At 45.9% G+C, this 14,720-nt stretch overlaps 1 protein-coding gene across 8 annotated transcripts in view; it reads left to right on the plus strand.

The window, feature by feature from the left end:
* The first annotated feature begins 334 nt into the window (after positions 1 to 334).
* Positions 335 to 14,720, plus strand: part of PPFIA1 (PTPRF interacting protein alpha 1) — a 92,931-nt gene continuing 78,545 nt past the window's right edge. For 4 of the 8 annotated variants that reach the window (XM_059932270.1, XM_059932271.1, XM_059932274.1 and 1 more), the window contains exons 1-2: positions 336 to 460; positions 1,717 to 1,980. In XM_059932270.1, coding sequence (XP_059788253.1) covers positions 1,717 to 1,980 — 264 coding nt within the window. In that variant the 5' untranslated portion in view covers positions 336 to 460. Of the gene's footprint in view, positions 461 to 1,716; positions 1,981 to 14,720 lie in introns of all 8 variants that reach the window. The other 4 variants (XM_059932273.1, XM_059932269.1, XM_059932276.1 and 1 more) reach the window with 2 other exon arrangements.

Raw genomic sequence — 14,720 nt, forward strand, 5'->3', positions numbered from 1 at the left:
CCCGAGCCCAGTGTCGGAAATCTGGAGCGGCGACTCGACCGAGGCTCACCCACCTGGGCGGGGCCGGGGCGGGGCTTCTACTGTATCCAGTCAATCGGCGTCTGGGAGGCGAGCCCGCCCCCCTGAGGAGGCGGTGCTTGCACACTCGGCCGCCCCCGGGCTCCTCCCCCGGGGGAAGGGGCGGGGCGTGCCGGCGGCGCTCGGCGCTGACGCTGCGCCGACGCGCCCGACGTCGGGCACGTTGACGCCGGTGACGCGCAGCCGGGCCCGCTCCTCCTGTGCTCTGCCAGTGTCCGGCCGCGGGCCGGCCTTAGTGACTGGGGGCGGCGGGCCCGGGGCCGCGGGCGCGGGGCGGGCGGCGGGCGCGGGCTGCCTTCGTCGGGCCCCGAGCTCGCCTGGAGCGAGCAGCCGCCCGCGAGCCGCCGCGGAGCCTCCTCGCCCGCTCCCGCCGGCGAGCAAGGTAAGAGATAGGGGGACTGAGGCAGGGTTGGGGCGGAGCGGGGCCCCGGGCGCCGGCGCCCTCCCCGCGGGGGCCGCGCGGCTGGTGAATGTCAGCCCCGGGGGAAGGGTGCGCAGCGGGGCCCGGGGTCGCAGGGGCAGGGGGCGCTGCCCGCGGGACCCCCGGCGAACGGGCTCTCGGGGCCGTGCGCCCCCCCCCCCTCCCTGACCCCAGCGCCAGGTGACCCGCGCCCCCGGTGACCCCAGCGCTGGGCGCGGGGGCGAGGACCTGTGGCCGCAGGAAGTCCCGAGCCAGGCTGGGTTCCCGTGGTGAATCGTTCTCGCCACCCTGGCGTCCGGGCTGCTGCAGCACCGGGTGCGGGTGCGAGCGGGGTAGAGTCGTTGTCACTGTCAGGTGCGTGGTACGCGGTCCTGGGCATCTCCGTCCCGGGGGTCCGCCGAGCCCGGAACACAGGCGGCAGCCTCGGGAACCGGCCCCCTGCCCCTCGTCCCGTCATTATATTTGAGACACTTAGTAGCCTCTCGTAATCTCACCTTTCACTTTTCCTTCCTTACTAGCCGTGTGCGTCTGTCTCGACCTGCTATATTTCCATTGTGGAATTTTTTGGGGGGGGGGGTCTGTTAATTTACGTAAGTTAGGTTGACTGACCAACCATTGCAGCCGTTGAAAAACACCTCTCGCCGCCCTTAAAGAGGCCAGTTCCGTTTATCGCTCACCAAATCCAGCCCAAGAATTCAGGGAGCCGTCAGTCTTTCCTAGGAGCTGACTGCACACATTCCTCCAAGATGCCTGATGGATTTTGTACTTGTCAGTTTTACTGGCTGTATGCTCCTTCTGTGCTTTTCCTGAAAAATGATTGGGTGGCACGTGTTTTGACTTTCTCTCCCCCACCGGGAAATAGAAGGGAAAAAAAAAAGGTTACAGAAGCACACTTGTTTTCAACAGCTAGAAAGTACAGCTTTGCAAAGAAAATGCCACAGGGTTTGTTCTTTATGTGAGGGTAGTCTTCTTTGGTCTTTACCACTTCACTGGACTATTGTCTGTATTAAATGTCTTCATCTTGTGTGTTCTGGGCACTTTGGATATGCATGTGTATGTTTTCCCAGTTTTTTTCTGTACAGAGCATAGCAGTCAGATCTGGGAATAATGAGGCTGTCAGCCTTTCATTTATCAGCTACAGATAGCTATAAGGTTGCAGCTTTGTGGAAGCCTTTATTTTGCACCTGATGACTATGGTCTGGGTCTTTCATTTCAAGATGATGTGCGAGGTGATGCCGACCATCAGTGAAGCAGAAGGCCCCCCAGGAGGAAGTGGGAGCCATGGGTCCAGCTCCCCTTCACAGCCAGATGCAGATTCACATTTTGAACAGTTGATGGTCTCCATGCTGGAAGAGAGGGACCGTCTCCTTGACACTCTGAGAGAGACCCAAGAAACGCTGGCATTAACCCAGGGGAAATTACACGAGGTTGGTCACGAAAGAGATTCCTTGCAGAGGCAGCTCAATACTGCACTTCCACAGGTAAGGGTGATTTTCACCTGAGAGTTTTTTCTAAACGCTTTTTTACGGTGTTGAAATTTTTAGATGTGTATTTTGCGTAATCACTTGTGAAATGGTGGTTCTGTTACTTGCAAGTCCCGTATAGATAAAATTCCTGAGGATTAAACTTCTTAGTGAGAACAAACTCTAGTGTACCATAAAGTTCTGTAAAAACACCTTATTGCTCTGTTCCCCTTTGGGGCGGCAGAAGGAACTGCCTAGATTTGGAAGAGTGTTCCAGAGTTTTTGAAAAAGGGCCATGAAGTAACCAAGCTCTGTGGTGCCTTCCGTTTTGCTGTCTTAAGCTATTCCTTGCCTAAATGTGTATTTCCATGGGTTGTATTATGTATTTCCAATTTCCTAATGAAATTTACTGGACAAATAGGATTGATGTCACAGGAAAAATATTTTTACAGTCCACCTTTCTCAGAACACCGGTGTTTTGTAAATCAAGTTTGTTTTAGGGGATAGAAGACTGAAGATGGATTCCTTTGGAACTTTCTCTTTGGCAGATGAGAATTATAAAGCTTACAGTCACACTGAAGTTTTTCATCTAAGGATATTGTGTTTGGAGCAGTGTTTCAAGGCCTTTTCTTGTGGGGCTGAGTGAGGATCTAATGATAGGAGCAGGGAGAGGGTGTCAGCTAGAAGAGTGTGCGCTGGGGGGCACAGAGCACAGTGCAGTGGGAGATGTGTATGTCACTTGGGTGTTTATGAGCTGTGTAGGTGCCATTTTACCTATTCATAATAGGTGCCTTCATGGTGCTTTCAGGTGGACCTGAATAAGCATGCATTTATTCTCTCAGGATGGGTCTGCAGTGGTAAATTAGTAAATGAATAATTACTAGCCTTAATGCATTTCTGGGCTTTAGTCAATTCTCCTGAAAGATTGATAAGCTAAACGTTTGGATTTCCTTTTTAGCAACAATAATTTGATGTCGGTGCTGTAATGTTCCGTCTTTGTCAATTTGAGAATCATTAAGTTTTTTCTCATTTGAATCTTGTAAATTACCAAGTTTGTTTGGGTCAGATTTTATTACCACAAGCTTAGAAGGATTGGCCAAATTATGTTTTACTGGGATTTTATTGTAGTATTTGTAAATCTTTTCGGTACTTTGGGGTTTTCTTTGTTTTTTTTGTAACTGTATTTGTCTTCTTGTAATTTGAGGTACATACACTGAAGTGTAGTTTTTTGAAAGGATGAGCACGAGGGATGTAACAAGTAAGGGACAGGAGTTTTGTAAAGTCCAGTCTCATGCAGTGGAGGTTGTCACACCAGCCAGTGGGACAGTTGCTCAATGATTTGTTGCTAGCTACTGCTCTGTGTTGTAGCCTGGAAATGCCTTGCTGAGTGGAGAATGTGATGACGTCACCAGCTCACACCACCTGAGCACCTGAGTCCAGCGTTTTAGAAACACAGGAACCATTAAGTAAACACTTTTTGGATCCTTCCCTTTCTTGGCATTAGTCTTCTGTTTCGTGGCTAATTGTGTGACCAGGTAGGCGTGTGAATAAACTCCTGCCAGATTATGTAGGCAAGTAATAGCGTACTTAAAAAAACTTAACTGTAACAGAACATACGTCAGAAAAATTCACAAATCATAAGTGTACATCGCAGTGACTTTTTCATTAAGCGAACACACTCTTGTAACCACTGCCCAGACCAAGAAATAGAACATTACCAGGCTTCCCAGAAGCCCCCTCCCACCCACTCCCAGTAATTGTCTCCCAAAGCTAACTGTGGTCTTGACTTTCTGCCGTTGATTAATTTGGCATGTTTTTGACTTTATGTAAATGAAATAAAGTAATGTGTATATTTTATTTCTTGATTCTTTCATTCAACATTATCTTTGCGAGCTCTCTCCATGTAGATTTGTTCGTTCTCATCTGCTATTTAATAACCCAGTGTATGAATGTACCATAATTTATTCTTCCTATTGTTCATGGGTATCTGGGTTGTTTCTAGTTTTTACAAATGCTGCCCTGAATGTTCTTACTTGCTTTTTGGTACAGATACGTATGCGTTTCTGTTGGGTGTGCTCAAAGGAGTAGCACTGCCAGGTGACGGGGTACGTTCCGCCTTAGTGGGCTCTATCCAAGGTGGTGGTCATGACCACTGTCCTGCCCCCCACAGTGTGCGAGCCGCTGGTTGTTCTGACCCTCGGTATCGCCAGTTCTTTGGTTGTAGCTGTCTGGTGGTGGTGAGCGTTAGGAGCTCAGTGGGGTGGGAACTTGCTCCCTGATGGCCAGTAAACATCCCTGGCGTTTGCTGGCCATTGGCTTACCTTCTTGGATGAAATAATTGTCTTTTGCCCATTTTTTGATTGGGTTGTCTGTTTTGTTTCTTACTGATTTGAAGGAGTTCTTTTTATATATTCTGAGCACATATATGTATGGCAGGTTTTTTTGGGGGGTGTGTTTGCCTTTTCACTTTCTCAGTGGTGTCTTTTAAAAAGCATAGTTTTTTATTTTAATGTACCCCAGGTGATCAATCTTTTCAGTAATATATTTAATGCGCTTTGTGTTCATTGAAAGATATCATCACGAAGTTGCATGAAGATGTTATCCTGTAAAAGCTTTATTGTTTTATCTTTTACATTTAGATCTGTAATCCATCTGAAACTGATTTTTGTTTATTGTGTGAGATAGGGGCCAGGGTTCCTTTTTTTTTTTCCTTTAAGTGTATGGCTATCCAGTTGTAATTTATTAAAAAAAGCATACTTTCCGCAGTGTGCTGCAGTGTCATCTCTGTTGTAAATCAAGTGACCGTAAGCGTATGGGTCTGTTTCTGGACTCCCCTCTGCTCCATTGATCTTTTTGTCTCTTTTGCACAAATGCAACACTATCTAAATTACTGTAGATTTAGTCAGTCTTCATATCTGGTAATTTAAATCCTACACCTGAGTCATTATTCAGTATTACCTTGGCTAATCTTGACCCTTTGCATTTTCAGATAAATTTTAGAATCCACTAGGCTGTCTTTCCCCAGAAAATGTGTTGGGATTTTAATTGAGGTTGAATTTAATTTGTAGACCAGTGTGGGGAGAAATGACGTCTTTTTAATATTGTTCTTGTAATCCATGAACACAGTATATATAGTCCTCCATTTATTTAGATCTTCTTTAATTTGTCTTAAAATTTTAGTTTTCTGTATGTCTTATGCATGTTTAATTAGATATCTCATATTTTTGATGCCGTTATAAATTACTAGTATGTAGAGATAGAATTAATTTTTCTGTATTCACTTGCTAAATCCATTTATTTCTAGTAATAATTCTTGTATTTTCTATGTATACACAATTATGTCTGCAGATAAGTTTCTTTTTTTTTCTTTCCAGTTGCTATAACCCTTTTTCTTTTTCTTGCCTTATGGTACTGGCTAGGTTCTCCAGTACAGTGGTGAACAGAAGTAATGAGAATAAATATCCTTGTCTCATTCCCAGTATCAGAGGAAAAGCTTTCACTATTTCACCATTACATATGATATTTACTGTAGCTTTTCTTTAATTTTTTTAAATATTTATTTATTTTACTTATTTATTTATTTATTTTGGCTACTTTGAGTCTTCGTTGTTGCGTGTGGGCTTTCTCTAGTTGTGGTGAGCAGGGCCTACTCTTCAATGCGGGCTTCTCACTGCAGTGGCTTCTCTTGTTGTGGAGCACAGGCTCCTGGCGCACGGGCTTCAGTAGTTGTGGCACGCGGGCTCAGTAGTTGTGGCTTGTGGGCTCTAGAGCGCAGGCTCAGTAGTTGTGGTGCATGGGCTTAGTTGCTCCATGGCATGTGAGATCTTCCCGGACCAGGGCTTGAACCCGTGTCCCCTGCATTGGCAGGTGGATTCTTAACCACTGTGCCACCAGGGAAGCCCTACTGTGGCTTTTTTGTAGATATTTTAATCAAAATATGAAAATTTGCCTCTATTCTTAGTTTGCTAAGAGTTTTTTTAAATCATGAATTAAAATTATTACATTAAATTTTCTTAAGTATGTTTTCTGCAAATTTTAAAACAATCAAGTGATTTTTCTTCTTTTTTTTAAAATTAATTTATTTATTTTTGGCTGCTTTGGGTCTTAGTTGCTGCATGCGGGCTTTCTCTAGTTGTGGGGAGCAGGGGCTACTCTTTGTTGTGGTGCGTGGGCTTCTCACTGCGGTGGCTTTTCTTGTTGCGGAGCATGGGCTCTAGGTGCACGGACTTCAGTAGTTGTGGCTCACAGGCTCAGTAGTTGTGGCTCGCAGGCTCTAGAGCACAGGCTCCGTAGTTGTGGCACGGGGGCTTCAGTAGTTGTAGCGCACAGGCTCCACAACATGTGGGATCTTCCCAGACCAGGGTTCGAACCCGTGTCCCCTGCATTGGCAGGCGGATTCTTAACCACTGCGCCACTAGGGAAGCCCCAAGTGATTTTTCTTTTATGCGATGGTTTAACTTTTTAAAAAATTTTGTGATTCTAGAATAATCCCAACCTGATCTTGATGTATTCTCCTTTCGTTGGATTTTATTTGTTAATATTTTGTTTAAGATTATTGCATCTGTATTCAAGATCTGTAATTTTACTTTCTTATGCTTCTTGTCCTTGCTGGGTTTTGGTATCAAGGTTATGCTAGTCTCATAAAACAAGGTGTAAAGTGTTCCTTTTTTACCCCTGGAAGAGTTCCTGTGAGATTGGTGTTTTCTTTCTTAGATTTTTGGAAGAATTGATTGGCAAAACCAGCTGGTGTAGAATTTTCATTATGGGATGGCTTTTAATTTCAGATTTAATTTTTTACATGGAGATAGAATTTTTCTGATTTTATATGTCTTCTTGTGTCTGTTTAGGTAAAACATTTTCCCCCTGCTAGGAATTTATTCAGGCCACCCAAACTTTCCAATTAGTAAGTGTAAAGTGGTTCATAATATCCCCTTTTAAAAATCCTTGATACTGGTAATTTGTGCTTTGTCTCTTTTTCTTAATCAGTCTCTCTAGGGGTTTATCAATTTTATCAGTCCTTTCAAAGAACCAACTTTTGGCTTTATTTATTTATTTATTTTAATTTCATATTTGTTTTCTATTTCCTTATTTTCTGCTCCTTTTCTTCCATCTGCTTTGTGTTTCGTTTGCTATTCTTTTTTCTGGTTTCTTGGGATAGATGCTTAATTGATTTTTAGCCTTCTTTCTTTTCCAGTATATGTGTTTCAGGCTATAAGTTACCCTCTAAACACCATTAGCTGCATCCCACAAATTTGAATAAGCCAGATTTTCATTTATCTTTTATGTAAAAGTATTTTCCAATTTTCATTGTGGTTTTTAAAAGTATTATTTATAAAGTTTTTAAAGAAGTATGTCGTTTAACTTCCCAATGTTTGGGGAGGTTTTTCTAGTTATCTTTTTGTTGACTTCTAGCTTAATTCCGTGAAGATCCCTATCTTAGTCTTTTTGGGCTGCTGTTATAAAATACCATAGACTAGCTGACTTATAAACAATAGAAATTTATTTCTCATAGTACTGGAGGCTGGGAAGTCCCAAGATCAAGGTGCCGGCAGATTCCATGTTTGGTGAGTCCTGTTTCCTGGTTCCTAGATGTCCAGCTTCTTCTCACTGTCCTCACCTGGCAGAAGGGGGCAAGGGAGCTCATTGCACTTAGGACCTAATCCCTCCCAGAGTCCGTGCCTCCTAATACCATCACCTTGGGGGGGGATGAGTTTTGAAGGGGCATAAACTGTCTATGTACTGCAATCCCTAAAGATACCCTGCATTATTTCAGTCCTTTGAAATGAGTTGAGCTTTCCTAATGGCCCAATACACATTCATTTTGTTAAGTGTTCCTTGGGCACTTGAAAGCAGTGCGTATCAGCGGGAATGCAGTATTCTGTGTGTATCAGTTAGATCAGGTTTGTTAATCATGTAATTCAGATTCTGGTAGCCACATTAAATAAAGTAGAAATAGGTGAAATTAATTTTAATATATTTTATTTAACACAGATATCCAAAATATTATCATTTCAGTGTGTAATCAACATGAAAAAAACTAATGAAATATTTTACGCTCTTTTTTTCATACTAAGTCTTTAAAATCCGCTGTGCGTTTCCTGCTTGTAGCACATCTCAGTGTGGAATAGCCACGCTTCAAGTATCACTGCCTCATAGCTGCACGTGACAGCATACTGGGCAGCCCCCTTCTACTGAGAGATGCATCTTAACTCTTTTTTTTTTTAATTAATTAATTTATTTATTTATTTTTGGCTGTGTTGGGTCTTCGTTTCTGTGCGAGGGCTTTCTCTAGTTGTGGCAAGCGGGGGCCACTCTTCATCGCGGTGCGCAGGCCTCTCACTGTTGCGGCCTCTCTTGTTGCGGAGCACAGGCTCCAAACTTGCAGGCTCAGTAGTTAGTAGTGGCTCACGGGCCCAGTTGCTCCGCGGCATGTGGGATCCTCCCAGACCAGGGCTCGAACCTATGTCCCCTGCATTGGCAGGCAGATTCTCAACCACTGTGCCACCAGGGAAGCCCTGAGAGATGCATCTTAAAGGCTCCCACTGTGATGATGAATTTGGCTGTTTCTCCTTTTCTACTTCTATCCGTTTTTATGTATTGATATTTTGAGATTATGTTATTAGGTGCATTCAGATTAGCATTCTCCTCGCTAGATTGAACTTGTATCATTATGAAATGTTCCTTTTTATCTCTAGTAACGCTTCTTCAGACACTATTTGACAGTGATATCTGCCACATCAGTTTCCTGTTAGTGTTTGCCTGGGTATCTTTTCCTTTCGCCTGATTGTGATCTTATATCTTAACGTGTACCTCTGTGAATAGTGTATAGTTTTTATTTTAATCAGTTTGACAGTTTTTATCTTTTAATTAGAGTATTTGCTCTATTTAAATGTAATTGCAATATTTCAGCTTATAGGTACAGTGTTACTATTTGTGTTCTGTTTGTCCCACCTATTCTGTGTCCTTTCTCTCTTGCCTTCTTTGAGAAGTATGAAGTGTTTTTAACTCGATGTTCCTGTGTCAGTTGTCAGATATACACTCGCAGACACAGGGTGTGTTTTACAGTTCAGCCTAGGTTCGTGCCTGCCTTTACTGCCCCCTTGACACTGCTGTTTTCTTTGACACTCAAACTGCCCTGAACGCCCTCCCACCTCCTGTGCCACTGCTATCATACTTTAAAATTTTAGATATATTTTTGGCATCATCATCATTGTTTTGTACAGTTAATATTGTGATTTATTCTCATAGTTACCCTTTTTGTTGCTTTTCACTTGTATTTTCATATTTCTGTCAGAGACTTCTTTTTCTCAAAGAACTGCTTTAATATTTTTTTAGTTCATGTCTGTGGGTAATGAGTTGTCTCATTTTCATTTGCCTGAAAAGTCTTTATTTTGCCTTCACTTTTTTTTATATACATTTATTTATTTATATTTGGCTGTGTTGGGTCTTCATTGCTGCACGCGGGCTTTCTCTAGTTGTGGCGAGCAGGGGCTTCTCTTTGTTGTGGTGCGCGGGCTTCTCATTGCAGCGGCTTTTCTTGTTGCAGAGCACGGGCTCTAGGCGTGCGGGCTTCAGCAGTTGTGGCACACGGACTCAGTAGTTGTGGTTCATGGCAAGTTGTGGCTTAGTTGCTCCGCGGCATGTGGGATCTTCCCAGACCAGGGCTCGAACCCGTGTCCCCTGCTTTGGCAGGCGGATTCTTAACCACCGCACTGCCAGGGGAGACCCTGTACATTAGATCTTTTTAACAGTGTCCTGTGGTGTTTTTTGCGCTCCTTGGATATACTTTTTTTCCTCTAACTTCTATTTTTTTTTTAAACGAATCCATCCTTCAGTTCATTGATCCTCTCTTCAGCTGTGTCCGATTTGATGTTAAGCCTATAGATTGAGTTCTTAAATTCAATCACTGTTATTTTCAATTTCTAGAATCCGTTTTGATTCTTGGAAAATTTTCCTTTTGTCAAGTATATTTTTGAACAGTTGAAGTTTGCAGCTGATAACTGTAGTGTATGGGTCCCCTCCGGATCTGTTTCTATTTCTGTTCTTTTTTCTCTTGGTTCTATTTGTTGTTATGCCCGTTTTTGTTTTTTTAGTTGAGTGTTGGACATTATGTATGAAAAACCATAGAGGTTCTGGGTGATGCTGTCTTCCTTCAGAGTTTCCTCTGCCGCAGACCCAGAGTAGGGTCACAGCTCTCAGTTCAGTCGGGGACTGAGTGACTGGAGGCTGGGAGTCCTTGGAAGCCTCCGTCTCAGCTGCCTTCACCCACCTTCCCACCCACCCCAGGGTGGAGCCCTTCAGGGTCTCCATCTGGAAGCTTCCCACGGCCCCTCCTTGGCAGGTCCAGAGCCCGGTTTTTGTCTCCTGAGCACCATGAGGTTACTGCAACTCAGCTGCTCAGCCAGTTTGTGCAGAGTGTTGGGCTCATTTTTTGTGCCTCCCTTTTCTCAGGGAGCTTAGTCGCTAAAGTCCTGGCTGACTTGTCAGGCCTGTACTAGAATTTTTGTCTTCCCAGCCTATGGAACTGTCCAGAGCTCTGTTAGCTAGTACCCTCTGCTTGACTTTTCACTGCGTTTTCTTCCCAGAGCCAGCATGGTCAGATGCCCCGAGGGAAGGAGCGCCCCTCTCAGTCTCCCGCTCCCTCACTGGGCTTCCCTTTTCTTTGGAGTCTTGGACCCTCCAGTTTTGGCTGCCTCAGTACCTCTTTGATGCCTTCAGACAGACTTTAAAAATGTATTTTATTTAGCTTTTCTAGTTCTTGGCGGGCTGACCTACAAGCTGCTCACATACATAACTGGAAGTGGGGGAAAACTGGTGTGTTCTCGCCATCTGAAGCAACACGTAATAGTAAATATATTTGAGCATCTTTATTTGATGCAGGAGAACAAGAACCACTGGTCCTTGCTTAGTCCCCACTATGCCGTTTCTAATCAGAATCCCCAGGTTGCCCATGCTCGGCCACTTGAACTCGGAAAGAGGATGGAGCAAGCGGCCCACGCCCCCTGGAGACGGAGGACCTGCACTCTGGCTCCTCTCGCGGCCGTTGTCCCAGCCCCGCACTGGTCTCCCCTCTTCCCCTTGCCCTGTGCCAGCCTGGCGGTGATGGCGGGCTGGCGGTGGCAGAGGAGAAGGCTGAGGAGGTGGGAGGGGTTATGTGACCTTCGTTCTGTGAGTTGATCACATGTGGGTTTTCTTTTTCAGTGTTTAAAAAAATTACTGCTTTTAGTCTTCCTTCCAGTTTCATTTTAAAGTTGAAAATGAAGATTTTATTCTTAAAGTTGAGTGCAGTGATTTTACAGTCTTTTTGGAAGCAACAGTTGAGATTTTAAAAAGACATCTCAGAGAACTCGAATATATAGAACCGAGAAAAGAGAATGTGTTCAGGTTGAATTGTGGGCAGGACCCCAAGCTGTGCCGCTGTGTCTCCCAGAGTCTGCTGATTCCTGAGACGGGTGGATATAGGACTCCAAACGCCCGAAGGACCAGGGTCCTAAAATCACCACTTAGTCTGCCTGTGTCGGGAGTGATAGTTGTCGCAGCAGAGGTTTGGGCTGAGCGGGGAGCAGTGTAGGCTGTGCCGGGGGATCGGAGCGCAAGGAGGGTGGACGTGGAGCCCGGCCAGGAGGGTGAGGGGATGGGAGACGATGCGGGACAGAGGAAGGGGTGACACCTGGTGGGGTCTGAGGGGCTGTGGCTCTCAAGGCTCGGGCGGGGGTGCTCCTGAACGTCTGCGACGCACCCGTCACAGCACCAGTTATCTGGCGACCAAGGGCCGAGGTCGAGAGGCTCTGGTGGGAAGAATCCCCAGCCTGTCTCAAGTACCGCTGCGTTCACAGCGGGGTCCAGCGCTCCACTGGGGGTTCACTGTCAGTGCCCTTAGCAAGGTTGGGTCAGCACTGCTGAGCCTAAGTGAGCGAGTCAGTTAGGGAGAACTGACCTCAGAATCAGAGTGAGGTGAAATTAGCTCAGTGACTCCTCATCCAGGGCAGGTTCTAGGGATGCCCTTGACTTTAGGTGGGGCCCTTCCAGTGAGCGTCACTGGCGGCTTTTTTAGTAGGAGGAGGTGGCAAAACCCCTCTCAGAAGACCATGGGTATTTCTAGTGTTTTTGGTTTCTGAAACAGTTAATGCTGTTCAGTACTACTTTGAAACAGTGCCCTTTCAAAGTAGTGTTTGAGCACGGGCGCCTTCCCTCTCCGGCACACGCTCGCCGCACCGCTGAGCAGAGCCATCCGGTCTCCGTGGAGCCCTTGTGACTGAGTTGGTTCCGGGTTCTGGGCTCCTGGGAGACTGGCAGAGGCAGAGCTATCCAGCCATTTCGTCTCGAGATAGCGGTCATAGTGGTCATAGTGGTCATAGTGGTGAGAGTGGGATAGGGGTGATAGTGGGATAGGGGTGATAGTGGTCATAGTGGTCATAGCGATGATAGTGGGATAGTGGTCATAGTGGGGTAGTGGTGATAGTGGTCATAGTGGGGATAGTGGGATAGTGGTCATAGTGGTGATAGTGGTGATAGTTTTGGCCTCAGTGGGGAAGGATTGACACCATCTGGTTGAAGGTTGTAAGAGGTCTTGCTGGTGCTGCGTGGAGGATGGGTGGGGTGGGGCCAGAAGGGATGGGGAAGAAACCACTGGCGGAGGAGTCATTGGGGTACATGGGTTAAGCTGTAGAGTCAGTACTCTAGGCAAAAGTTTTAAACCCCTTAACATCACCCATCTTACAAAGCACAGAACAATGTATGTAATATTTTAATGAAGTATACATACTGCTTATGTGTATAATGTATACACTAATATTTTCAAATATTCACTGAGCGCCTGTTCTGTGTCAGGCACTGTTCTAGGTGCTGAATACTCAGTATGTGGGAAGGGTCACGTGGCCCAAGATCTCTTTATCTGTTCAAAGAGAAATAGAATGAAAGACTCTGTGTAGTTCAGTTTGACCAAGTTTGATGCGTGGACAGAACCGCAGCAGAAGCAGCGGCCGATGCTGGGTGTCTGCACAGGAGGACTCGGCCCGGCGGCTTTCCTCACGTTTCCACGACCCTCTGCCCTCCCCACTCTACTGCTTGAGCTCACACATCCTCACCTGGCACACCTCCATTTGGGTGGACTTTGGGCCTCTTGAATTCAGCATGGGCCCAAACGAGCTTTTCCCCACGTCTGTCCCTCCTCCTGAGATGGTACAGTTTTCTACCTAGTCAGGTGGTCAGAAAGCAAGGAGACAGCTTGTCTCATCCTCCTAGTCTCCAGGCCCTGTAGGAGGCACCTTTCCTGTCTCTCGGAGGCCGCCTCTGAGGTCCACTGGCGAGATCCGGACCCTCTTCTTCCACCAGGTTGACTCAAGGAGGGGTTGACCCCAGCGACCTCTCTGTCCCCCGCCCCCTCTCTGTCCCGCACCAGCCATACTGGGTTGTAGGTCATTCTTCACAGGAGATGTTTTGTTTTCCTGCAGTTTCTTTGTAAATATGCTGTTCTCTCAGAGAAGAAGGCCCTTCTTCTTACCCTGTCTTCTGCTTGCTAGCTCTTAGTGCTAGCTACTGCTAAGTAATTTGGTAACTAACTCTTGGAGAACCAGTTTTGCCCTGTGTATAAAGATCCTCAAAAATGCTCATATTCTTCTTTTTTTTCCAGATTACTCTTTTATTTATTTATTTTTTAACATGGATTTTGGGGCTAGACAGGTCTGCATTTTACTTCTGACTACAAATTAACTGCCTGCTGTTAGGCCAGTTGCTTATCTCTTTTTTTTTTTTTAATTAAATTTATTTTTTATACAGCGGGTTTTTTTGTGTTTTTTTTTTTTTTGAATTTATTTTTTGTCTGCGTTGGGTCTTCATTGCTGTGCGTGAGCTTTCTCTAGCTGAGGCAAGCTGGGGCTACTCTTTGTTGCGGTGCGCGGGCTTCTCATTGCAGTGGCCTCTCTTGTTGCAGAGCATGGGCTCTAGGCCCGTGGGCTTCAGTAGTTGTGGCTTGCGGGCTCTAGAGCGCAGGCTCAGTAGTTGTGGTGCACGGGCTTAGTTGCTCCGTGGCATGTGAGATCTTCCTGGACCAGGGATCAAACCTGTGTCCCCTGCATTGGCAGGCAGATTCTTATCCACTGCACCACCAGGGAAGCCCAAGGAAATGGTTCTTATCTGGAGGAAACTTATGCATAATGATGTTCACCATAACAACTTTAAATATGATTTACATTTTTTACTGGTTAGAAACTTATAAGAGCAATACACCAGTTAGAAACCATTTTAAAGTATAAATGCTGTGTAGTTCGCATTCCACAGGGGTTTAACGTCTCACTTTACCTCCCAGCCTTACCTCATTTCCCCCACTTTTGCCCTCACTTTGAGAGGGAACGATTTCTGGTGGTCCCGTTCTTGTGGTGGGAGGTGGGCTCACTGGGCTGAGGCGGTGATTTCTTTTTTTTTTTTAAAGTTATATGTTCCTGTTAGGGAATGTAAATTTTTTTTTTTTTTTTTTTTGGCTGTGTTGGGTCTTCGTCTCTGTGCGAGGGCCCTCTCTAGTTGTGGCAAGCGGGGGCCACTCTTCATCGCGGTGCGTGGGCCTCTCATTATCGCGGCCTCTCTTGTTGCGGAGCACAGGCTCCAGACGCGCAGGCTCAGCAGTTGTGACTCACGGGCCTAGTTGCTCTGCGGCATGCGGGATCTTCCCAGACCAGGGCTCGAACCCACGTCCCCTGCATTAGCAGGCAGACTCTCAACCACTGTGCCACCAGGGAAGCCCTGAGGCGGTGATTTCTGAC

The sequence above is a fragment of the Balaenoptera ricei genome, chromosome 8 (genome assembly GCF_028023285.1).
Source record: "Balaenoptera ricei isolate mBalRic1 chromosome 8, mBalRic1.hap2, whole genome shotgun sequence".
Classification (NCBI taxonomy): Eukaryota; Metazoa; Chordata; class Mammalia; order Artiodactyla; family Balaenopteridae; genus Balaenoptera; species Balaenoptera ricei.